General features: G+C 40.1%; 2 protein-coding genes across 15 annotated transcripts in view; both read left to right on the top strand.

Moving 5' to 3' along the window:
* The window catches only part of RAD17 (RAD17 checkpoint clamp loader component), a 35,291-nt gene extending 29,908 nt beyond the window's left edge, over positions 1-5,383 (top strand). For 4 of the 8 annotated variants that reach the window (XM_042855888.2, XM_005288201.3, XM_065599124.1 and 1 more), the window contains 2 exons: positions 514-571; positions 4,353-5,383. In XM_042855888.2, the coding sequence (XP_042711822.2) occupies positions 514-571; positions 4,353-4,620 (326 nt within the window). In that variant the 3' untranslated portion in view covers positions 4,621-5,383. The remainder of the gene's footprint in view (positions 1-513; positions 572-4,352) is intronic. The other 4 variants (XM_042855889.2, XM_065599121.1, XM_042855890.2 and 1 more) reach the window with 2 other exon arrangements.
* A 742-nt stretch (positions 5,384-6,125) lies between these two features.
* Positions 6,126-19,568, top strand: MARVELD2 (MARVEL domain containing 2). Of its 7 annotated transcripts, none has more exons than XM_005288207.4 (7): positions 6,126-6,498; positions 7,384-8,559; positions 12,911-12,943; positions 14,957-15,093; positions 15,722-15,893; positions 16,354-16,404; positions 17,949-19,568. In XM_005288207.4, the coding sequence occupies exons 2-7, from the start codon at positions 7,414-7,416 to the stop codon at positions 18,063-18,065; spliced, it is 1,656 nt and encodes a 551-aa protein (XP_005288264.2). In that variant the 5' UTR covers positions 6,126-6,498; positions 7,384-7,413; the 3' UTR covers positions 18,066-19,568. The 7 variants fall into 7 exon arrangements, with proteins under 7 accessions (XP_005288264.2, XP_065455198.1, XP_005288263.2 ...); XM_005288206.4 differs by having other exon boundaries at positions 6,170-6,600; XM_005288208.4 differs by lacking the exon at positions 6,126-6,498 and adding an exon at positions 6,643-6,800.
* The last annotated feature ends 4,537 nt before the right edge of the window (positions 19,569-24,105 follow it).

Below are 24,105 nucleotides of genomic sequence, written 5' to 3'. Positions count from 1 at the left end.
TAGGAAACTTTTTTTTCTTCCATTTGTATGGAGAGAGTATGGGAAATATGAGTCCACTCAGTTCAGGAAGTTGATGGCAATCTCAGTCATTTTATTTTAAATAAAATGACTTCTGACAGATCACAAAGTTCATTGTTTGGAAAACAGGGTCCACTTATTAGATATTGAACTAGATGCTTTTAAGCATACATAAAGCTGAGATAAGGCCTTTCCAGTTTCAAGATGAAGTCATCCTGAAGGCTATCTGAATTGGTTATTACAACATATTTACAGATGCATACATAAGATTAAAAAATCCCAGCCACTTTATTCACTGCTATTCCCTAATTTGATATAGAGTTGTATGGCATAATATATTGTGAAAATTCATAATAGGATAATTTTAACTACTATACCAAAAAATCTTGCAGACATTTACAAGATTAGTGAATTACATTTTATTTTTCTTGTGTGCTTTATTTTATGTGCATTATGACCAGTCCAAGGTGACAGTGATTCTATCTTTGTTCTCAGCTCAGATTGCCTTTATCCAGGATGTTGGAAGGCTTCCCTTGAAGAGACACTTTGGAGGGTAAATGTAAATCTTATTTGCGTTAGAAAAGCACCATTCATGTTTATATATTGAAAATCAAAGATACTCTACAGTGCATCATCTTTCCTGCATAACATCTCCTTTCTGTTCACGCTGCCAAAACTCTCATTCAAATTCTCATCATCTCATGCCTTGGCTACTGCAACCTCCTCCTCTCTGGCCTTGATGTCTGCAATCTGTCCCCACTCAAATGCATTCCAAATGCTGCTGTTAAGATCATCTTGCTGGCTTGTCACTCTGACTGTATCCTCTCTCCATTGGTTCCCTCTCTTCCACTGCATCAAATGCAACCTTGTGCTGTGCCTACTACCATGGGGACCTGACCTGGTTGAAGCCTGTTACTAAATGTTAAATGAGTACAAATTAATTTATGAAAGCCAAAAAGAAGAGTAAAAGTTATTCTGTCCTTTTACTCCTCACATACCATGAGATCACCCCAGACATTTTGACAGAGCACTATATTAGATGAGCAAGAAAGATGATATAAAGCAGAAACTATTCTTACCTTATTTGAAACAGTTATACATTTATAAAATTATGATCTATTGAGGAAGTGATTTTAAAGTATTCCTATTACTCTGAAGTTAAAAACATTTTTTTGTCTCATGGAATTTTATACTATTGCTCTGGGAATACTTGGGGACTATTTTTATTTAGCATAAAATAGGCATAAGTTAATTTATAGCAGGTTTATGATATGTACTGTGTATGCAGTTATGAATTTCCCCTGTCTGTTTTTTAAAAATCCTTACATAAGGGAGCCAAACTGACAGTCAGAGACCAAAATCCTACTTATCCGCAGAACATGTAGAGCTCAGACAGTGACACTGCAGCCTATCCCATACTTTGATATCATTGGGCCTCAACTAAAGGACCCATTTCTAGGGGTAGGATGACAGGTTATGGAAACTTAACTATCAGTCCTTGATCTTTGAGAGACCAGCAGGAGTTTTAAATGTGATGTGATGTGTTGGTGTGTGGTTTTTTTGTTTTGTTTTGTTTGGTGATATGAGAACTTGACCACAAGAAACTGGAAAGAGATTACCAAATCACTTCACCTATCAAACTGTTGGTCACTGAACAGATCAGATGGTTATGACTTTGACCCTCTATCTACTTTAACTGAATTTAAAATAGTGACTCTGAAGTGAAAGCTCCTATTCCCATGTTTCCCAAGAAATTTAATTTTAGAAATAAAAGCCATTTAAATTAAGTAGATGACAGGAAAGGCACCCTTGCATTCCCTCTGACCAAAATTGAGAAATGTACTATTCTCAAATTATTTTTAGACTTCTCTATGGAATGTCTCTGTCTGAAGCAGACTTTTAAAAGAGTGATAATCCATTAATACCTGCATTATTGGGGATTGCTGTAGTATTTTGAGAAGGGTTTCACCTGCAGGACCACTTCCTCTTGATTAAAAAAAAATGCAGATTATAGCTCATTAAATATTTTTGGAGATGGGACAAGGGGAAAACCATTGGCTTACCATTTTAATGTCATGAAATAAATATATAATAGTAATAATTTATGTATTAGTAGTGTTGTAGCTTTGGTCCCAGGATATGAGAGATACAAAGCAGGTGAGGTAATACCTTTTATTGGACCTTCTGTTGGTGGGAGACAAATTTTTGTCTCTTCCAGCAACAGAAGTTGGTCCAATAAAAGAGATTGCCTCACCCACCTTGTATGTCTCATTAAATATATTGACACTAGTAAAGCATTTGGTACTGTCATGAAATCCTAACATAAGAACAGCCATACTGCGTCAGACCAAAGGTCCAACAGTGGCCAATGCCAGATGCTTGAGGGAATGAACAGAACAGGTAATCATCAAGTGATCCATCCCTTTTGTCCATTCCCAGCTTCTGGCAAACAGAGGCTAGGGACATCATCCCTGCCCATCCTGGTTAATAGCCACTGATGGACCTATCCTCCATGAGTTTATCTAGTTCTTTTTTTTTAACTCTGTTGTAGTCCTGGCCTTCACAACATCCTCTGGCAGAGAGTTCCACAGGTTGATTGTGTGTTCTGTGAATAAATACTTCCTTTTATTTGTTTTAAACCTGCTGCCTAATAATTTTTCATGTGGTGACCCCTAATTCTTGTGTTATGAGAAGGATTAAATAACACTTCCTTATTTACTTTCTCCACACCAGTCATGATTGTATAGATCTCTATCGTATCCCTCCTTTGTCATCTCTTTTCCAAGCTGAGAAGTCCCAGTCTTAATCTCTTTTCATATGGAAGCTGATCCATGCCCCTGATAATTTTTGTTGCCCTTTTCTGAACCTTTTCCAATTCCAATATCATCTTTTGAGATGGGGCGACCACATCTGCACGCAGAATTCAAGATGTGGGCGTACCATGGATTTATATAGGGGCAATATGATATTTTCTGAACCTAAAAAGAAAACTAATACATGTTGCCTAGGATAGGAGCACTGTCATGGGTAAAGACTGTAACATAAAGAGTGACAATATATAGTAGTTTATCAGTTGGAAGTGTCTAGTGGGTTACTATGGGGATAAGCATTAGGACCAGTCCTGTCAACATTTTTTATGATCTGGAAGAGGTTAAAAACATCACGTTAATGGAAACTGGTGATGATATTAATTGGTGAAAGTTATGAACACCAATCATGACAAAGTAGGTTTCAGAGTAGCAGCTGTGTTAATCTGTATCTGCAAAAAGAACAGGAGTATTTGTGGCATCTTAGAGACTAACAAATTTATTAGAGCATAAGCTTTCATGGGCTACAGCCCACTTCTTCGGATGCATAGAATGGAACATATATTGAGGAGATATATACACATACAGAGACCATGAAAAGGTGGGAGTTGTCTTACCAACTCTGAGAGGCCAATTAAGTAAGAGAAAAAACATTTGAAGTGATAATCAAGGTAGCCCAGTATAGACAGTTTGATAAGAAGTGTGAGAATACTTACATGGGGAGATAGATTCAATGTTTGTAATGGCTCAGCCATTCCCAGTCTCTATTCAACCCTAAGTTGATTGTATCTAGTTTGCATATCAATTCAAGTTCAGCAGTTTCTTGTTGGAGTCTGTTTTTGAAGCTTTTCTGTTGCAAAATTGCCACCCTCTTTCCCTTCCCCCTTTCTGATTTTTTTATATATATACTGTAATTCCTTAAGGGGCAGGGAACAATACCATCTTTTATGTTTGGAAAGTGTTTAGCACACTATAGGCATTGCTAGAAATAAATAATTCAACTTGTAACAGTTTACATTTTTCTAAGGCAAAGTAATCCAACCACAAATGCGTCATGGCAGGGAAAAATCTAGAAGCAGTAATGCTAAAAGAAACTTAAGGGGTGATAATGAGCAGCAAATGTAGCAATGTGATATTCTTTAAAACCAGCCATTTGTAGTTTTGAGCTGCATATACAAATGCAGTACTTAAAAAGAGCAGGGAGCGAGTACTCCTATACAGCTCTGGTGTAAGTGCACTTGCAATGTTGTGTTTAGTTCTGGGTGCCAAATTTCTGTAACTGGAGGATGCACAAAGAAGAGCAATACAAATTATTAGAAGTACTGATTTAGGAAGGAGGAGGATGTATATTTTAGCTATGGTTATAACAATGCAAATATTTTGAAAGCTGTAAATACCAAAGAAGAAAAGGGATTATTAAGTGTGATACGTGGGTGACTTATTCCATTTCAACTTCCATGATCTTGTGAAAGAGAGTGCTTCATTTTATTTTTTTTCTTGTTACTGATAGTTGTTATGATTTTGCAGGTTAAAGCTTGAAACTCTTACAGATAAAGATCTTGGTATGCCAGGCTTTGAAAATATTGACGAAGGAGACCTTTCTGCCATGCGGCCTCTGGAGGTGTTTGTCCAATTGGAGAAAAACCAAATAAATGAGACTGAGCCAGATGAATTTCCACTTATTTCCAGCCAGGCTAGTGGAAGTGAACTACCAAGTAGTCAACCTCAGCCTATTACAGCACAAGCAATCATGGAGGAAGATGAATTAAAAATAGATGAATATGATAGTGACTGAGTGCAACAAAATGTCAGTACCATTGGTCTAACAATAACAGAATTTTTTTTATTTTGTGGTAAAAGATTCTTCCTTGACTAGATTGTAACAAAAGCATCAATGATGTATTAAAGAGTGGGCCAATTCTATAGTAATTCTACCTTAATATTCCTGTGACTAATCCCATGAGTATGCTATAGGCCTAAGCCCAGTGTGTACTGGGGTAGTATCCAGGTGCCAAGTTTCCTTAACTTCCCTTGATGTTGCAGTATGGAGCCCAAAGTGTGTGTACTTAATCAAAGGTGTTGCTCCCTGCCTGTCCTGAGCCATCAAAGTAACCTATCTTTAAACAACATTAAAATTCTAAATGATGAGCTGAAATATTTGAAAGAAAAGTAATGGTGAATAGTAAATCACATTTTTATTTTACTTTTTAATTTAATCTTGCAGTTTCTGGGTATACCTTGTATATTTTTTGTCAGCATTTGGAGGTTTTACTAAATCTCACATACTGTTGAAAACATTTACTATTGTTTGGAAACTTTTTGCGGGAAGAAAGAATAACATGTAAATTGTAAAAAAAGTTAGTTCAGTATTGATGTAAATAATCTCTTACTGTGGTTAAAATTTTGTACTTTTTTGGTCAGATAGATATTTTATGTATGTTTATAAACAGATGCATATGTTGTATAGTAGATTTTAGGAGGTTTTTTGAGATATTTGCATAATTTCTCAAGGAATACATCATTAAAATTAAAGTACTTTGTACTCTTTAGGAAATCAATAGTTTAGTGTGAAGACATTTTTTTCCTCTAAAAGAAATCTAAATTTAGATATACTTTGCAGAAGGTGTCTGTTTATCAGTACCACACGATTTTATTTATTTAAAGGATGAGATTATAGGAATGTAAGTATTCTCCATGAATAGACCATAAAATAGCATATCTAGATAAAAATGGTGTATATCCTTAGTATGGCAGTAAAGAATAGAGTTGTTCGATCTGTTCTTATAGTGAAATTTCATTTGGCTATCCCTATAATCTTAACAGTGGCCTAATCCTGCTGTCCATACTCAGTGGAAGTTGTGCCTGAGTCAAAGGACTACAGGATCAGGCTCACTTGAAGCGTAGCAACGTTTCAGCTACAGCAATAAACACAGAGCATATCGAAGAGCATGTATTCACTCATGGTGTTCAAAGGCTTACCATGGTCTGTCTTTGCCAAATCATGCAAAATGAAAGTTTTCAATCAGCAACTAGAAATCAGCTGTACTTTACCCTTTCTCTAAGTGTTATGGCTAGCTTTAAAGGGTGGAAAACACTGTCTATTTTTATCTTAAAAATAGGAAAACAGGACTGAGTCTATTGGTATGTGACAGTTGTCTCCTTTTCTATTTAAACAGAAACATAATCAGAAGATAAGCAACCTTGTCAGTATCGTAATGACTATGCATGCATAGTCTTACATCATTCGTACTACACTGTTTGTATGGGCAGGGACATGAGCTACTCGCACCTAGTGCTGACGTTTTGCTCCGTGGTAACTTAAAGGGGGGGGAGGTGTTGTTGCTGCTGCAACTTAAGGCAGTAGCGGCTATTGGCCACGCAAACTTGCCTCTCAGCTCTGCCCCGCTCGCAAGGCAGACCCCGTCCCACCCCTTTAAATGGCCGTAAACATCTTTATCTTTCATCTGGCCTCTAGGCAAAGGAGCCTGGGGTTAGCTGGCTGCCCGGGGTAAGGCAGGGCTCAGGCAGCCTCCCTGGCCTCGCCCACCCCTTAGCAGTTGGGATTTGCTGCCCTAGGCTGGCGTGACGACGGGTCCGTAGGTCTCTCGCTGCAGCGGCAGCCTGGCACGGGGAGCGGCCCCCCTGCCCCGGGAGCAGAGCGCTGCAGTTCAGTGTAAGTTAGCGTGTCCGCCCCGAGGGCAAATGGCGCAGGGACGGGCCAGGTCGCGCAGGGCGCAGGTGCCCGCGAGGCCCGGGCTGGAGGCGGGGCCGGCAGGTGAGTTCCCGGGGCGGGGCCGGAGGGGACGTGCGGCTGCCTGACTCTGGGGGCGGGAGCGACCCAGGCGAGCGCGGATCCAAGCGGAGTGCGGCCCCCTTCCGCGCGCGGAGCGGCCCCACCCACCCGCGCGGCTGGGCGTCGTGCGCCGGTACCTTGCGGGGAGCTGAGAAGTTGCTGGCGGGACGCGGAGGCTCGCGGTGAGCGGGGTGGCCCTTTGTCTGGCGGGGGGGTGTCGGGAGCCGGGGAGCGGGGATCCATAGGGCGGCGGGGGCCGCTCTCTGCAGATCCCGTTGCAGAAGCGGGGGCCCAAGAGCCCCCTGCTCCCTTTTCCTGGGAACAGTGGCCAGAGAAGTGCTCCGTACCTCTCTGCGCGTCACTTGATGGAGACGGGCTCGCTATAAAATCCCTTGAGTTTAGTTTATAAGTAATTTAAAAAATTCCCCACACTTAGCTCTTAGACCTTGTATTGTCAACGTGAAATGGCTGCTGCGGTCATTGTTAGTTTCTCTGCCTTACCTTCACTGTAACACCAGAGGATAAAACATGAAGCATGATTGTTTCCAGATGGAATGGGTTTATTTTTTTTTAAAGTGTTGACTTTTCTTTGAAGAATGCACCAGTTTTGGTGGGGTTGTAAGCTTCTCCAGGAGTAGTTTTTATTTTTGGCTTGTTCAGTGCTGAGCCTGTTGTTGGTATTTAACAATTTCTTCTCTGATGTTTGTAGGAAATGCAACTAAAGTGGGAAGGGGATAACTTATAAATATTCATACAATTATCTAGGTGTTCCTAGAACAGGAGATCGAATCACAAATGTCTTCCAGAAGTGCATTGTCGCAGCACAGATCAAGGCAGCATGGCAGATCTACACAATACGATGAAGTATATGTGGATTCCTCTTTTCTAGAAGATACAGCAAGTCTACCTCAAAGTTCTCAAAATGCTGAACTGCTACTGAGTTCGGATCGCTTGCCGCCACCACCGCCTCTCCCACTGCAACCACCTCTCGGCCCTGAATTTTACCCAAGTGATAGTGAAGAACCGTCTGATCTCAAACCAGTAAGACGGTTCATTCCAGACTCCTGGAAGAACTTCTTCAAAGGGAGAAGAGAAAATCCAGAATTGGATAAGCCAGTGTCAGATATAAAATACACTTCGGGTGGAGCTGAGTGTTCTCCACCAGCATCTCCAGTACAGCAAAATCACAAGTCAGCTGCTAGTTCCTATAAAGACCCATATGGAGGGTCAGGTGGAAGCTATAATTCACGCAAACAAGCTGAAGCCATGCTTACCCAAGATCCTTATGACTCCCTAGAACGACATACTCAAATGGCTCTAACTTACAGTGAGAAGGTGGAAGCTTATAATTTGAGATACTCCTACATGAAATCATGGGCAGGTTTACTCAGAATTCTGTGTGTTGTAGAGCTGCTTTTAGGTGCAGCTGTCTTTGCTTGTGTCACAGCTTATATACACAAAGATAATGAATGGTACAACATGTTTGGATACTCACAGCCATATGGTTTTACAGCAAACAGTATATATGGAGGCTATTATTATAGTGGCCCCAAAACCCCTTTTATACTTGTAGTAGCAGGCTTGGCTTGGGTAGTGACTATAGCGCTTCTAGTGCTTGGCATGTCAATGTACTATCGAACTATTCTTCTGGACTCGAATTGGTGGCCTTTAACTGAATTTGGAATTAATGTTGCATTATTCATTCTGTATATGGCTGCTGCGATAGTCTATGTGAATGATGCTAACCGAGGTGGACTCTGCTATTACCAATTATTTAAAACACCAATGAATGCATCATTTTGCCGCATAGAAGGGGGACAGACAGCAGCAATAATCTTTTTGTTTGTCACAGTGATTGTCTATCTTATTAGTACAGTAGTTAGCCTAAAGCTATGGAGACATGAAGGAGCAAGGAGGCATAGAGAATTAATGGAACAAGAGGTAAGTCAAAAACTATCAGATCAAACTGATTGCATCAATTGTCTTGTGTGCATTTAGAGTGCGCGTTGCAAAGTGGGATGAAGTAGTAAACATTGGGTTCCAGTTATCATTGTGCCTTGGGCTAACTGTCATGTTAGGCAAGTCGTCTTGGTACTAATTTTCCCAACTATACAACAGGAATATTTACCCACTTTTGTAATATTCTGAGCTCACTAAAGGAAAGTGTCACATTGCAAGGTGCATTCCAGACCAGTGAGGGGTTGTGTCACTGCCTGCTCTCAGTGCTTAATTTGTAATGAAAGAGGTGCTGGGTCCCAAGCAATTTCTTTTTACTTTCATAATGATGTAGCAAGCCCAGAGGTGCCAGGGCAATGAACTGCCAAACCTAGAGGTGCAGCGAGCCACCCTGGCACAAATGAAGCACTACCTGCTCAGTAATCTTGGGTGCCTCACAATGCTTTGCTGCTCTAGTTCCCAGCTACAGCAACTCACAAATAGCCAGACAGCATGCAGGTCACACCCTGAGTGTCCATCAGCTCAGACCCCAGCAGCTGGTCAGCAACATCCAGTCACACTCTGACTTCCACCAGCCTTAGTTATTACTTGCAGGTGACCCCAATACATTTCCAGTCCTGAATTTTCAGATATTAAAGGTCAATTGCCCTTGTAAAGGGTCAACATTCAACAGTTTGCTACTTTAACCGGAGTTACCAAACCGTTCAGTTTGAACACCACACTGGATTAGTTTAGATTAAAAATAAAACAAGTTTATTTTACTACAGAGAGAGAGATTTAAAATGAATATAAGGTATTAAAAGTAATAAAGGTAATAAAGTCAGAAATAGTTACAAGAGAAATAAAAATAAAATGCTTTCTAGTAGCTAAAATTTAACAAGCTAGACTTAGTTCAAAGTAAAATCTTTACCACATGTTTCCAGCAACATGGATGACCAAATTCTAGGTCAGAATCTCCGCCCCCCACACCCTCCAATTCAAAGGGCTGATTCCTTTGTCCTCTTAGGTGAGAGAGAGAGATTGGGGTGTTTTTTGCCTCTCACTTTTATAGTTCAGTAATCCTTTGGAATGCATTTTCCTGAGGTTTTCCCCTAGATAAAGTTCATTCCAGCTATGAGAAAGGAGATGTGAAGTGAAAAGTTCCCTACTGTGGTTTGCCAAAATGCAAGTATCTCTGTGCCTGACTCTGTTCTTTGCCAGATTGCCAATCAACTTTAATGACACTTGGCTAAAGGTGTCTCCTTGTCCTTTACCTTTGAGAAACCAGTTACCCTGCAGCAGTGGTTTTCAAGCCTTTTGTACTGGTGACCCCTCTCACACAGCAAGCCTCTGAGTGTGATCCCCGCTTATACATTAAAAGTGGGGGAGGGGGAGATAAATGTAATGGGGGCTGGGAGCTATCCGCCCCAAGGAGCTGATAACTTGCAACCCACATGTAACCACCTTGCGACCCCCTGAGGGGTCAAGACCCACAATTTGAGAACCCCTGCACTAGATTTGTCTTGTAAGCACATTGTTGGCATAATTTCAGTTTGTTTGTAACTCTTAATATGCGTTTCATACATACTTTACATAAGAAGATTGATGATTGTGTTATAAATTTTTAAATGATACCCACAAGGCATATTTTGCACAATTATTACAATAGTGTGTAGGGTGTGAATACAGGGGTGGTCACAGAAAGGCACGAGCTAAGCACCTGACCCAGCATCCATTGAAATCAGTGGTAATCTTTCCATTGATTTCAGCAGACCTTGGATCATGCAGTCACATGGAAAATATCGAAGTAATTTCCCTAAATCAGCTGGTCAACTGCTTCTTAGTACATACTCTCCTCTGAACAAAAGATAGGGAAGAATATAGTATAAACTGACTTATTTTAACACTTTATTAGGAGGCCTTAAAGCAAATAGCCTTTGGAGACACAACTTTCAATTTAGAAGTTAGAGCTACTCTAAAGATGTAAGCAAAAAGAACAGGAGTACTTGTGGTACCTTAGGCTAGGTCTACACTACACGGGGGGGGGTCGACCTAAGATACGCAACTTCAGCTACATGAATAGCGTAGCTGAAGTTGCGTATTTTAGGTCAACTTACCTGGCTGTGAGGACGGCGGCGAGTCAACTGCTGCCATGTCGACTCCGCTTCCGCCTCTTGCTGCGGTGGATTTCTGGAGTCGACGGCAGAGCAATCAGGGATCGATTTTATCGCGTCTTCACTAGACGCGATAAGTCGATCTCCAATAGATTGATTGCTACCCACTGATCCTGCGGGTAGTGAAGACATGCCCTAAGACACTAACATTTATTTGAGCATAAGCTTTCGTGGGCTAAAACCCACTTAATCGGATGCATCAGACTAACATGGCTGCTACTCTGAAATCTAAGGATATAAGAAACTGATTTTGTGAAGTGTGCAAAAATACCAGACCACCACTACTGAGTTATGTATGCATTTTCAGCTTTCCTGACACTACTAATTCAGCACTGTGTTCTTGGCTCTGAGAAGCCAACTCTAAGTATTTATTACTTATATAATGACATTTCTCTGATATTTAGAGTAAGAAAGGTTGCCAGTTTTTTAAATACAGAAAGCTAGATAATTGAGTGCTGCTTTTTACTGGTTTTCTACATTCTGGATATTGTGCATGAAACAAAAAAAAAACTTTAATGCATTAGTCCTTAAATTCCAAATCAGTTTTCAGGTCTCTTCCTGCAGGCCCTTTCTCATTGTATGCCTTATAGCTCTTGTATTTAAAAAAAAAAAAATCATTGATTTCTAGTTATTTTAGCAATATTGGGCATAGGTGGAGTTGCTTAAGGCTTAAAAGGGAAAAAAAATCCACTGAAATAAAATATATTTTCATTATGCATCATACAAATCTGCTATAAAGCATCATTCTATAACTAGTAGAGTTCAGTACAAATTATTTATGCATGCAGTATGAATATCATACAAATATTTTACTGTATGTTGTAAAGGCTCTAAATATAAGACTGCAAGATCCCTTGGGCTCTGTTTCAACTATTTTGCAATTGCATTTGCAATATATTAGGAACATCCTTTATTATTAATTGCTTAATCTCATATCTGGTGGATGATAATGGAAAATCTGTTTTATTTTTGCTTTACCTATCTGCTAATGCATTCTAAGTGGGTTGTGCAAAACATGATCAAATTGAAACTAACATTTTATTAAAACTTATAAAAATCACTAAAATATCACATTGCACAAAATTCAGGGGATATACTTGAGCCACACCTAAATAGGATTCAGTTTTTGATTTTTCCTTCTCTCACTAGGGAGGAAGAACAGTGGATTTCCTCCACTTTCTAATTTCAAACTTTAATTTTTCCTTTGTAACATTCCAATTTAATACCTGTTTCTCCTTCAAATACACAGTTTCACTCATGACTTGCCTAATTTTAAATTAAATGAGTATCTGTATGATTGTCTCACACTATTCTAGTTAAATGATTAATTTTATATTATAAAAATCCGAAAAAATAAGTTTTACTGAAGTTTGTTTATAAAATGGTCCGATTATTCCCACCCACCCTCCAACATTCTTCTACTCTATTTACTTGAAAATATTCCTAAATAGATTATTTTTATAGTGGTTAGTTTGACTGAGCGGAGTATGATGGAAAATTGTTGATGGCTGAGTTATTTCCCAAAACAGATTTAAAAAAAAAGAATGATTGCTGCCCCCAAAGTGTTCATGGGTTAATATCGGACAAAATATAAGAGAGTAACTAAAATGGTAGGGAGGAGATTGAAGTATCTTATCTAAAAGTAGTAACTGAAAGCCTGTGCTGTCCCATGGGTGTAATTCTTAAAGTTTTATGTGTTGTTTTTAAATAAAAGCCAAAAATGGCTCAGAACTAAACTGGATGGTAACAAACTGTGAATCCCAGCGATGATTCAACCTGGTGAGGAACAACAAAAAAAACCTGTCAACCATGCTTACAACTGTTTCTATCACTTCTCACTGACTCAGCGGACATCCTGGGCTGCAGAGTGACAATCCTGGAATCTTCTTATAAGATACTCCAAATAAACTGGTGTAAATTGTTATATTTTTTGAATTACTGGCTTCCCTCTTTAAAAATTTATTTAAAACTAATGAACCATACTGCCATACATAGCTTTCCTGAAAATAATACATTTACTCATATTTAAACATTAATTGATCACAAATACCCTTCTTGTATGTATGTATGTAAGTATGACTTCTATGGTGTTTAGGATATTAAAGGTTTGTGCTTTTGCAGAATACATAAACGCTTCAAACTTTGTTAAACAATAAATTCCGTGGTTTTTTTTTTTTTTTTAGATGAAAACACAATCTTTTCCACCAAAAAGGATGGTAAGAACCAAATTTATTCTCTCCTGTGTCTCTCTCCTAATTTTCTGACTGATATTATTATAGGATGGTCCTTGAGGGAAGTAGTGATCAGGTAGAACTCAAGTAAAGCCCCTTTGGAGTATATCAATGTTGCCTTCTGAATATTCTGGTTAACTTCCTTGACCATGGTAAAGAAAGGAACTCCCTGCAGGAACTAGCAGCACCCATTGTTCCAGCTCTCCTCTAGAGCCTAGTGATGCTGGTTCAGAGCTCTAAATTCTAATTCTTTGCCTCAAGTGTTTTGGTGCACCTGTGGTGCCTTTTTGTGTGTGTCTGTCAGTTTCTTGTTTTCAGCAGACTTAAGACCATTTGGTGTATCAGTGCTTGGTCTGTTACATTTTTGAATATGCTTGGGTTCATTACTTCTTGGCACATGTTTCTTGTGTTGTTCTGGTGCTTCCCTTGACAGGTCAGGACTTGGTCCTCCCCCTTGTTTTTTGGCAAGTATGACAGTGAGGAAGAAAGACAGTTCAGTGTCTTCACATCTTGCCCACATTGTAGGATGATACCCAATACCCAGGATTGATCACAATGTTTGTTTTGTACCTTTGAATCAACCATGATATGCAGGGTATAAGTGCACATGTCATCTGATGAGCAAAGAAGTGTGGGAAGTGCCTCCAAACCCTTACTGAGGCACCCCAGAGAGAAAAGGTTAACCTGGAGCACTTTGAAGAATAAATCCTTTACGCTGAACCCTGAGTTAACCAAGACTACTGTGCACTGAGATTCAGTGCCTTCACTGCTCAAACCCCTAGTTTACCAGTTTAAACTAAACCAGTTTAGTAAGACCAGGGCAGCTTTACCTCAAAGTGCCTTGTGTAGTCATCAGCAAAGCTTGCCAAGTGTTGGAATCTTGGGAAATTAAAGTCAAGGGTATTGAGCTGTGTCTCATCAGATGAGGCAGAGTCTCTGAGCAAGTGGTTGTATAAGGAGACAATGAGAGAAACTCTGCTACTCTCTAGTATGTCTGAATTGAAGCCTTATACTTCAGATAGCTCCACATTGAGACTTCAGGATTTTCCCCTCTTGTGTACCCAAAGCAGAGAAGCCAGTAATTTTGGGTAACTGTGCTCAGTAATCTAACCAAGGTTTCGTGGATCTCTCTGGGGCTTCCCCAGAGGCCACAGTATCAATTTTGAGACATACCTCTAACTGTGCATCAGCAAGGGCAGGATCTCTTGGTGCAGTCAGAACACTTTTTGCACTGAGGCGGATGCTCATGCCCAAAGAAGCTCTGCCTTAGACACCAGTGCCCACAGCACTTCTTGTGCAGGGGCTCCAATGGTACTGATGCTCCCAAGAATACTTAAGGCAATACTTCCCACACGACCTTAACTCTGCCCCCATAAAAACTGCTAACTTCACAGTGCCTTTCTCCTGCCTAACAGAAACTGCCAGTTTCTCTGTGGCCACCACAACACCAAATCAGGATTCTTATTCCTACACTCCAGCAGGACCCTCAGGGAATGGGAAAAATTGTTGCTGATTGACAGAGTTTAAATTAGACCCACTGAGCTGCCTTTCTTCCTAGTTTTCTTGTTGCACAATCACAATTAGTCTAGTAATACTTTAGGGGACTTCCTTAAACTTTCCAGTTCTTCATTCAAGTCACACAAGACTAATATTTCCAAGCCCCCAAAAGAATGATATATAAAGGAACTGGTATCCACTACTGGGGCAGATTTAAGGTGGTTGTGTTGTGTGTGTGAAATCTCACTTTGTATTTTTTTATGCAGTGGTTGTGTAGCCATGTTGGTCACACTATATTGGAGAGGCAAGGTGGGTTGGTCCAATAAAAGATATTCACCAACTTTACACTTACCGATTTTCTAACTCATGCTTTGTTTTTCTCTCTAATATTACAGTTGCATTCAGGAAGGCACAGGAAACTGTTTAATACCTGCAACTTTAACTCCACACTAACGATTATTTTGTGTTTTTTATATTTATCGTTTTTACTTTTAAAATTAGTATGAAAGTAAAGACAGACCAAGAGAAGAAGTCAATTACAGGCAATTTAAATCGGTGGAAATGAAACCTGAACTACTTAATGGCCACATACCATCAGGGCACATTCCTAAGCCTATAGTGATGCCAGACTACTTAGCGTGAGTGTTTTTGTAACTTTCCATTGTTTGTTTCATCAAAGAGGTGGTATTTTTTCTATTGGCTTATTTTAGTATCTAACAACTTTTTCATACTTCATGCTCTACTGGTCTCCAATTTCTTAAAGACATTAATTTTAAATAAGAGAATGATGGCCTGTGGACGTAGCATGTAAATATTTAATATAAATGCATAATTTAACAAATCAAAATTTTGTAATAGATTAAATAATTAAACTATCTAACAGAATAATTACCATGGGGATGAGGAAAGGACATACAGTGATACAAAAATAATTCAGAGAAGAATAAATGTACAAGCATTTCTTTGAACTTTTCTAGAACCTCGAATACTTATTCTTCTTAAACACTCTGACAAAATCAGAATCAAACCTTATCAAAGGAAATTTAGACATGAGTAAAATTCACAAAAAGTAATAGTCTTTGCAAGCTAATAGAGCTCGATAGTTCCATAAGGACATGTTTCAAATAATGCTAATTTGCGTAACACTTAACTCAGATTTCAAAGTCTGATGTATAACCTGCTGAAGTTTGCATGTGCTCAAAAAGCCACATTTACAGCTTTTTTGGAAAGTCATAACTCCAGCACTAATAATCATTTTTCTTATAGAAAATATCCAGCAATTCAGACAGACGATGAGCGAGATCGTTATAAAGCTGTGTTTAACGATCAGTTTGCTGAATATAAAGAGCTCTCTGCTGAAGTTCAGGTGGTCTTAAAAAAATTTGATGATTTGGATGCATTGATGAGCAAGCTGTCTCTTCATCCCGGAAACACACTGGTAAGTAGCTAACTAGATGCGTGTGTTTTTAAAAAAATAATAATTGCAAAACCTAACTAATTTATTTTCAAGACTTGAACACAATCTTAAACAGCTAGACTGCCTATGGGAAGAGAGAGACCTTATAATGCTAAAGATGAACAAACAAGATGGACTTGATCTCCTGAAAACCTATTACCTTCATATTACAGAAATAGTGGAAACACTTCAGCATAACTAGCTTTGACCCATATTGTCATCAGTTTTTATTTTAGTTGTTTTCAGTTAGTTTCCATCTTAATTGAAAGTTTTGACTAATTTTAGTTGTTAGTGTTGACAAATTCAAACTAATGTTTTCAATGAAAACAAAAACTAAGATGTATCTCAGGTCACACTTTTGACAAGTCTGGGTAGAACTTACGGGAGAACACTAACAACAAACATAAGGTTTTTAAAATGCTTCACCCTTTTGTTTTAATAGGAACATGACAGAATTTCAAAAGTTCTGCAAGAATATAAAAAGAAGAAGAATGTGAGTATTTTCAGCTTTACATCCTAATACTAGTTTGCAACAGGGGTGTAGGCCCGGCGCTCCTGCCGGGGGGGCGGGGCATGGGCAGAGCAGGGCAAGCCCCTGCGCCCCAATCCCACTTCCTGGCAGGAGCGCCAGGGTAGGGGTCAGAGTGGGTGGGGTCCCCCCGCCCCCAGTCATTGCCACCCACTCAACGTTGGGGCCTATCCAAGTGTCCCATCCTGGCTACGCCACTGTTATTATGCAATAATAATCCAATGGGTGGTTAAGAGGATGTAAGGCAGTGGTGGGGAACCTGCAGTCCGCGGGCCGCATGTTGCCCGTCAGGATAATCTCCTGGCAGGCCGCAAGACAGTGTTTACATTGACTGTCCACAAGCATGGCCGCTCGCAGCTCCCAGTTCATGGTCACTGGGAGCTGCGGGCGGCCGTGCCTGTGGATGGTCAATGTAAACACTGTCTCGTGGCCCGCCAGTGGATTACCGTGACTGGCCGCAGGTTGCCCACCACTGATGTAAGTAGACAAAAGCAGCTTTAACAGTAGGCACAATCTGTTAGTTAAGGGTATGCCAGGCCTTTGCATGTTGGGAAGCTGTTACAATGTTCTATGTACCTGTCACATAAAATGCTGGACGCTTGAGAAAGTAGGTAAAGTTTGTTGCCCAACCCATTACAATTTCATGTTGGTTTCATCTTGTGATAGCACTAAATATATAAACTAGATTTAAAAAGAAACAGTTGACTTTCTTAGGCTAAAATGTTTTTGTTTGACAGTAGGTTCCATCTATTAATGGCTTGCCTTGAGAACGCTTGCTAACATTGGTTCCAATAAAATAACTGAACAATCCATTTTCCATCCACACATGCAACAAAAAGCCAACATTCCTTGTCAGTGATAAAACAATGTGGTACATATGCTTAATCTCGAAAGGAAGTCTCTCATTTTCTTTTTAATCATCAAAATTTGTTTTTGGGGAGTGGAATATATATTAGTTGCAGAATAACTATTGCTCGAATCCAGAAGGGGTTTTACTTTATTGCTATTAAGGTAGGTTGGTGTGTGTATGTGTGTAATTATTTGCATTCCAGTAAAATCTTGGCAATATAATCTCTTGATTTGTACCTTTTTGGTTTTTTACTCAATGCAAATTGAGGGTTCATATTAGTCTGTTTTCACTGTTTTGTCTGTTTGTTTGTTTGTTTATTTTTGGTTAAAGATCACCAGATACAAACCATCAGAACACAAATATATAATTGAAACAGGGTAGCACAACATATTTATTTAAAATACAAATAAAATTGCATTACTTTACTAAATGGCTAAAATACATCAAAACCACAGCCCCTTTTCCACCCACCAAGAAAGCGGGAAAAGGGCAGATAGAAGAAATTGTGGTCAAGGAAGAACAGCATGTGTTTGGAGGGCATGAACGCATATGCATATGTGCTGTCCTCAGCCAACTGCATTATTGATTGTTCTTGGAGGAAACTGAAAGATATCTTGTATTAATATGAGTTGTTGATTTGCTTGTATATTTCCTGCAGGATCCTACATTTCTGGAGAAAAAGGAACGTTGTGAATACCTAAAGAACAAACTTTCTCACATAAAACAAAGAATTCAGGACTATGATAAAGTTATGAATTGGAACATACAGACATAGTATCACTCTAACTTTATGTGGAAGCTACATAGTATTTTTGAAATAGAAATTATTTTTAAATATTTATCTTCAAAATTTATTAGCTTCCTAATATGAAACCAATTGCTTCCTCAATCAATGCCTGTATGTAGTCTATTTAAATCTTGTGTGTTTCTGACAGGTTTTGTATGCAATCATATTTTAAATGCAATATAACAAATAAGTTAACAAGCTATTTTATGGCATCTACATTAATTTTATGCTTTATTAATAGATAAATGCCTAAGTCTGTCCCTTTTTATGTAATCATATTTTTACTCATCTGTTCTCCCTTTCTTCTGTCTCTCTCTTCAAATGTGTGCACCCTTTCCACCAGATCTGGTTCTTCTAGATCTAGTCAAGAATCTGTGCAGTAGTACTGTAACAACCTCAGATAATGACTTGGTGTATTTCCTGTATAGTTAGAACCCTGCCAATCTGCAGATATCCACTTCATATCCACAGACCATGTTTGCAGATTGGATGCAGATACAAATTTTGTATCTGTGCAGGGCTCTACATATGGTATTGGAAATAACTGGGCTGTTTTTTATGGCCCTGATTCAGCAGAGTATTTAAGCACTTCAGTTCAAATAAATGAAACTGTTCATTCATGTCCTTACATGCTCTGCAGAATCAGAGCCACTTGTTAGTCCTGGCCCACTTTTTTCCCCCATTCTGAGGATTGTTGCTTTCTATGGGGTGAACCCACAGATTTCTCAGAATCCACTGAGTGGTATCTGCTGGACAGGAAGGAGAGAAATGTGGTACAAGCCTCCTTACTGTTTGAGCCTGAATATGTATTTAATTCTTATATCTTTGTCTTTTCTCATGCAGAAGTTCTAAAGAAAGCAGTTGAAGTTTTGCCTGAATAAGGGCTGCAGAACAGGTCCTATATTAGCAACTATAGCATAGCTTAATTCTGACCTCTGCCTTGCAGAGGTGAGGTAATTTATTCACATTCCTAAACCATAATAATATGGGAATGAAGAGATTATTGAACTCATGTCCAGGCTCAGCTAGTGCTGCTATGGAACTAACACTCTCTACAAACCTCCCCTGGGTGACGTAGGTAGAACTGCATGCCTTAAATTAAGGAAAGAGAACACCCAGAGGAACATGACTTTCTTGTTTGAGAAAACTGGAGAGAGTAGCTGATGCAGGTAATTGTAAACACTAGGAGTCAAATGAATGTACACAGTAAATTTTAAACTTAATTCTCAGTATAAACCCTCCCAAAAAAGTTACGGTATATAAACCATAAGCATGTGATGTAAATCCAAGTGAAATGTTGTTCACTGATGAGACACAAGCCTCTAGAGATTTAGCGTACCTTTATACTAAACCTTACAATGTGGCTTGAACTTGTAAATCTATTTTGTATCACAGTTGTAAATACCTACAAACTTATGAAAATAATGTCATCTTATGAGTTTTATCTTTGTATGAACTTTTTTTACTAATTAAAATACACTAAAATTGTTAGTCATTTTCTCATTGGTAGCAGCCTCTTCACTGAACAGTTTTCTAGAACCGATGTGTCACTGGACATTTTGTTCTGAAATATGTTGTTTAAATGTCCAAAACAATACATAAACATAATACTTGTTGTCTTGCTATAAGTGCTTGGAGCCAATTGTTTTTGTTAAGATTACATCATGGCTTTTATTAGGGGTCTTTTTTACTGGAACTTTCCATGCTTGGTCTCATTTTAGAAGGGATTATATCTCCAAGCTATAATCCTTTATTAACTATGGTAGCTTTCCAAGTGTAGAGGAGAGGTATGTTCATAGCTCCTAGTGTAAGGCTGTGGTGTTTCCATGTGACCTTACACTGCTGTTCTACAGCACTGCAAGTATCTAACTCAAAGCCACTTCTAGCTTTTCCCCCTCTTTTTAAAAGGGGAATACTTAAAGTGAAAAGAATTATGTCACTAATATCAGTGATGGGTTTCAGTACTCAAGATATGGAATTGGGATTGTTGACTTCCCGGCATGCTGTTAACTTGGTCACATTGCTTATCCCATATATTTATGAGAGCTTTATTGTGCTACACACTTAAAAAGATAACCAGAAATAAAAATGTACATACCATATGACCAAATGAATGTTAGTTCAAGAATCTAAACTCAGGTTCTGACAGTTGGGAATTTAAACTGTAAATCTAAGTTTACAAAACATACGTGTATGTTTCTAGGTATATCGTAGGTAATCACTTGTTAGTTTTAACGGCTGGTCTTAAATGTGTGCCCATCCAAATAAGCAGTAAATCTATAAAATACTTATCAAAAGGTTCATATGACCTAGATTTAACATTCTTGGGGTACTATGAATTGAGCCCTGTGAAGTTTTTTTTATATATAATTTTTCATTTTATTTTTGGGGAATGTGGTGGTGGTTTTGTTTTATCCCTTGGGGAATAGGGTGCTAGGTCCTGCTCCCAGGGGGTCGGGGGCCCTGGAGGGGGGGGTTGCAGAGTGAACCCATCCTACACTTGCGTTGCAGTGGCACCTCCTGTCCCGCAGGTCTGGGCCTGGCTGCCTGCTGTAGGTGCTGTGACCTGGCATCATGATGCCAGAAGGATGGCTGGGCCAAATTTGAATGAGAGGCCTTGTGATCTGGTGTATAGGGTCACAGTGCCACTCTCAAATTTTGGCCCCAAACGACAGATGCCACTGGTTTGGGGTGAGATTTTTGTTGTTGTTTATTTCATTTTGTGGTGTTTTGTTAAATAGACACATGTATAGAAAGCATGCTCTTCCATAATACAGTGGACACTTATTAAATGTGTTTTACTCCTTTTAGCAGCTATTTATTTAGAAGCCTGTGCTACTTTACAAAATGGTCTGTTTGGTAGAAGGTGAAAATACTCAAGTCTATTCATTTAACAAATACTTAAGTGTGAACTCTCATGTGAAGTAGTTATGAAAATTTTATTTTTGTTTAATCTGAATGTGGCCCTTATGTCAGCTTTACAAGTTTGAAGTTCTTTACCCATGGATGAGTTGTAGCTTAGCAGTAGCAATTTGTGCTATCAGTGTGTTTTGGCAGGATTTACTGCTAGGATGTGAAGGTAGCAGAGTCTCTGTATTCACTCAGGGCTTGTCCACACTGAAAACAGTGCAGTGGTGCAGCTCCCCTACCCTGCGATGCAGTAGCTAGGTCGACAGGAGAATCATTGGGGGTGTGGATTTTTGTGCTTATACTGACCTAATCTCCTAGTGTAGACCAGGCCTCAGTTTCTGCTGGATTTACCAACTATTTACTCTTAGGGCACATCTACATTTGCCAAGTTACAGCGCTGGCAGTTACAGCGTGGCTCAGAGAGCGCCAAAGGAAAACTGCTGTTGTGTGTTCACACTGACACCTGCCTGCGCAATAGCGTGTTCACACTTGCGGCGCTATTCAGAGCAGTGCACCCTGCACCAGTTTCTCTTTTGCCGCTAAGACTTGTGGGAAGGCGGAAGGCGTCGCGGGGCATCCTAGGTCCTGTCCCAATGCCCCGTGATGCATTGCTTCGCATCCCAGCAATCCCTGTGCTTCTGTCCTTTGGCACCATCTTTCAACAGTTTGTGTACTGCGCGCCCTGCCCTGCCTCTTTCGGTCTGCAGGAATTGATCCTGAGCTGTTGACCAGTATGCTGCTTGCAATGACCAACACATCACGAGTGGCAGTGGAGTTATTCCTTAAACTACAAAGGCAAGAGGAGTGCGACATTGATCTTGCCACACATACTAGCTACGACACAAGATTGCTTGTGGCATTCACAGAGGTGCTGACCACAGTGGAACACAGCTTTTGGGCTCAGAAAACAAGCGCTGAGTGGTAGAATTACATCATGATGCACGTCTGGGATGACGAGCAGTAGCTGTAGAACTTTCGCATGAGGAAAGCCACATTCATGGTACTCTGTGATGAGCTCGCCCTAGCCTGTTCAAGAAGCTGCAAGCAAGGACTTTCTTCCCTGACCAGAAGATCACTGTAGGGGAAGTTGAAATGCCCATCGTGATGCTGGGAGACCCTACCTATCCCTTAATGCCATGGCTCATGAAGCCATACATGGGGCAACTTGACAGCAGCAAGGAGTGGTTCAACAACAGGCTGAGCAAGTGCAGAATGACTGTGAAGTGTGCATTTGTCCATTTAAAAGCCCACTGTATGGGAAGTTGGACATGGCCGATGACAATATTCCTATGCTTATAGCCTCATGCTGTACACTCCATAATATCTGTGAAGGGAAGGGTGAAAGCTTCACGCAGGGCTGGACTGCAGAGCTCAGCACCTGGAGGCTAAGTTTGAACAGCCAGAGACCAGGGCTATTAGAGGGGCACAGCGCAGGGCCATAAGGATCAGGGATGCTTTGAAGCAGCAATTTGAAGCTGAAAGCCACTAATAGCTGTTGCTATGCTTGGGATTGCAGTGCTTGTAATGCTAAGAGGTGATTGATGCATGTGATGCAAGAAGGGGCCTTAACATAATTGTATGTTGCTTTACAGTGCTGTTTTTGCTTTCACTTAATAAAGATTGCTTTCAAACAAACAATTCTTTTATTGAAAGACAACAAGCAGAGGAGAGAATCAAATGAAAAAAATCATCAGCAAGGAGGGGGGTGGGGGAAGGGAAGGTCTCAAGAGGAGGAGGGGTCCTGGGACGGCTACAGATTTGTGTACGTCAAAGGATCATACCCAACCTTCTCCTTTGGAATACGATGCAGCGGGTGCTGTACTTCAGCAAGGCCAAACTGCAGAGGGATGGGTTTTGAGTGCAGTGGGTAGTGGGAGTCCACACTGCTGGACTGTGAGGAGGGAGGAGTGGGGCTGCGGGTAGAGAGTGGAGCCAGGAGGTTGATATCAGTGTATTGGCGATGTGTGGGGAGCGCATGGGAAAGAGTTTTGCGACAGCAGCTTCAGGGGAGGGCGGGCGCAGAGCTGCTTAGTTTGAAGAGCTAGTATCGCCTGGAGCAAGTCCGCTTGGCGCTCCATAACTTCTTAAGAGCCACTCCGTGGCTTCTTTCTGGTGTTCCCCGTTCTCCTTTCGGTCCCTCTTCTCGCTGTCCCAACACTCCTTCAATTCTTTTTTCTCAGCAGCTGAGTGCATCATAACCTCGCGCATAAAGTTCTCCTTAGTTCATCTTGGCCGCTTTCTAATTCTGCGCAGCCATTCTGCCGCCAATAACAAAGAGGAAGGCTGTGCTCCCAAGGTCATCTCTGTGAAGTTTAAATGCAGCATTTTACAGAAGCGGTATTGTTTGCAACACAGACAACACTGTTTTAATACTTTAAAATACAGTCAGTACTTACACACCTGTCACTAACTGGCTGACCCCAGGCAAGCACACATGAGCCACAAGACCCCCAAAATGGTGAGTAGCCGCAGGGGCAGGGCAGTGATTTCCCTACCCCTCCTGAATTTTCCCAACACCTCCCCCCCAGTTTTGTGAACTAGTTACATGCCAATTTAGTGACTGTTTGGAAATTTGAATTGAAATTGAAACATTAATACACATTTTAAAAGCATATACAATGTATGATAAAATACATGTATCTGAAAAAGTATAAAAGATTTGAAAAGTATGAACATAGACTAGCTTCCTTATACAGCTGTAGTTTTTTATGACAATGTCAGTGCATTCATTTTGGTGATGTTGGTCAACCTATCAGAGGGGTAGCTGTGTTAGTCTGGATCTGTAAAAGCAGCAAAGAGTCCTGTGGTACCTTATAGACTAACAGACGTATTGGAGCATGAGCTTTCATGGGTTGCATGAGCTTGCATCCAACGAAGTGGGTATTCACCCACGAAAGTTCATGCTCCAATACGTCTGTTAGTCTATAAGGTGCCACAGGACACTCTGCTGCTTTGGCCAACCTAATAATTTCAAATGATGATTTGTAAGCAATCTCCCTGACAACTAGTGATGAGCTGGCGGAAAAGGCTTCAGGACCAGATTGTATTTACATTCACTCCTAATCTACCTAGGTATCTACAAAACAGAGCTGTGTTGTCCAAGTGATAGATTTTGGCT

The sequence above is a fragment of the Chrysemys picta genome, chromosome 6 (assembly GCF_011386835.1).
Source record: "Chrysemys picta bellii isolate R12L10 chromosome 6, ASM1138683v2, whole genome shotgun sequence".
Classification (NCBI taxonomy): domain Eukaryota; kingdom Metazoa; phylum Chordata; order Testudines; family Emydidae; genus Chrysemys; species Chrysemys picta.
This window is presented reverse-complemented; position numbering and strand designations above follow the sequence as displayed.

Excerpts from the sequence above, each read along its gene's own strand:
- MARVELD2 (XM_005288207.4), top strand. The coding sequence starts at position 7,414 with ATGTCTTCCAGAAGTGCATTGTCGCAGCACAGATCAAGGCAGCATGGC. Across the intron at positions 12,944-14,956 it reads CTTTTCCACCAAAAAGGATG|TATGAAAGTAAAGACAGACC; the intron begins GTAAGAACCAAA and ends TTTTAAAATTAG. Across the intron at positions 15,094-15,721 it reads GTGATGCCAGACTACTTAGC|AAAATATCCAGCAATTCAGA; the intron begins GTGAGTGTTTTT and ends TTTTTCTTATAG.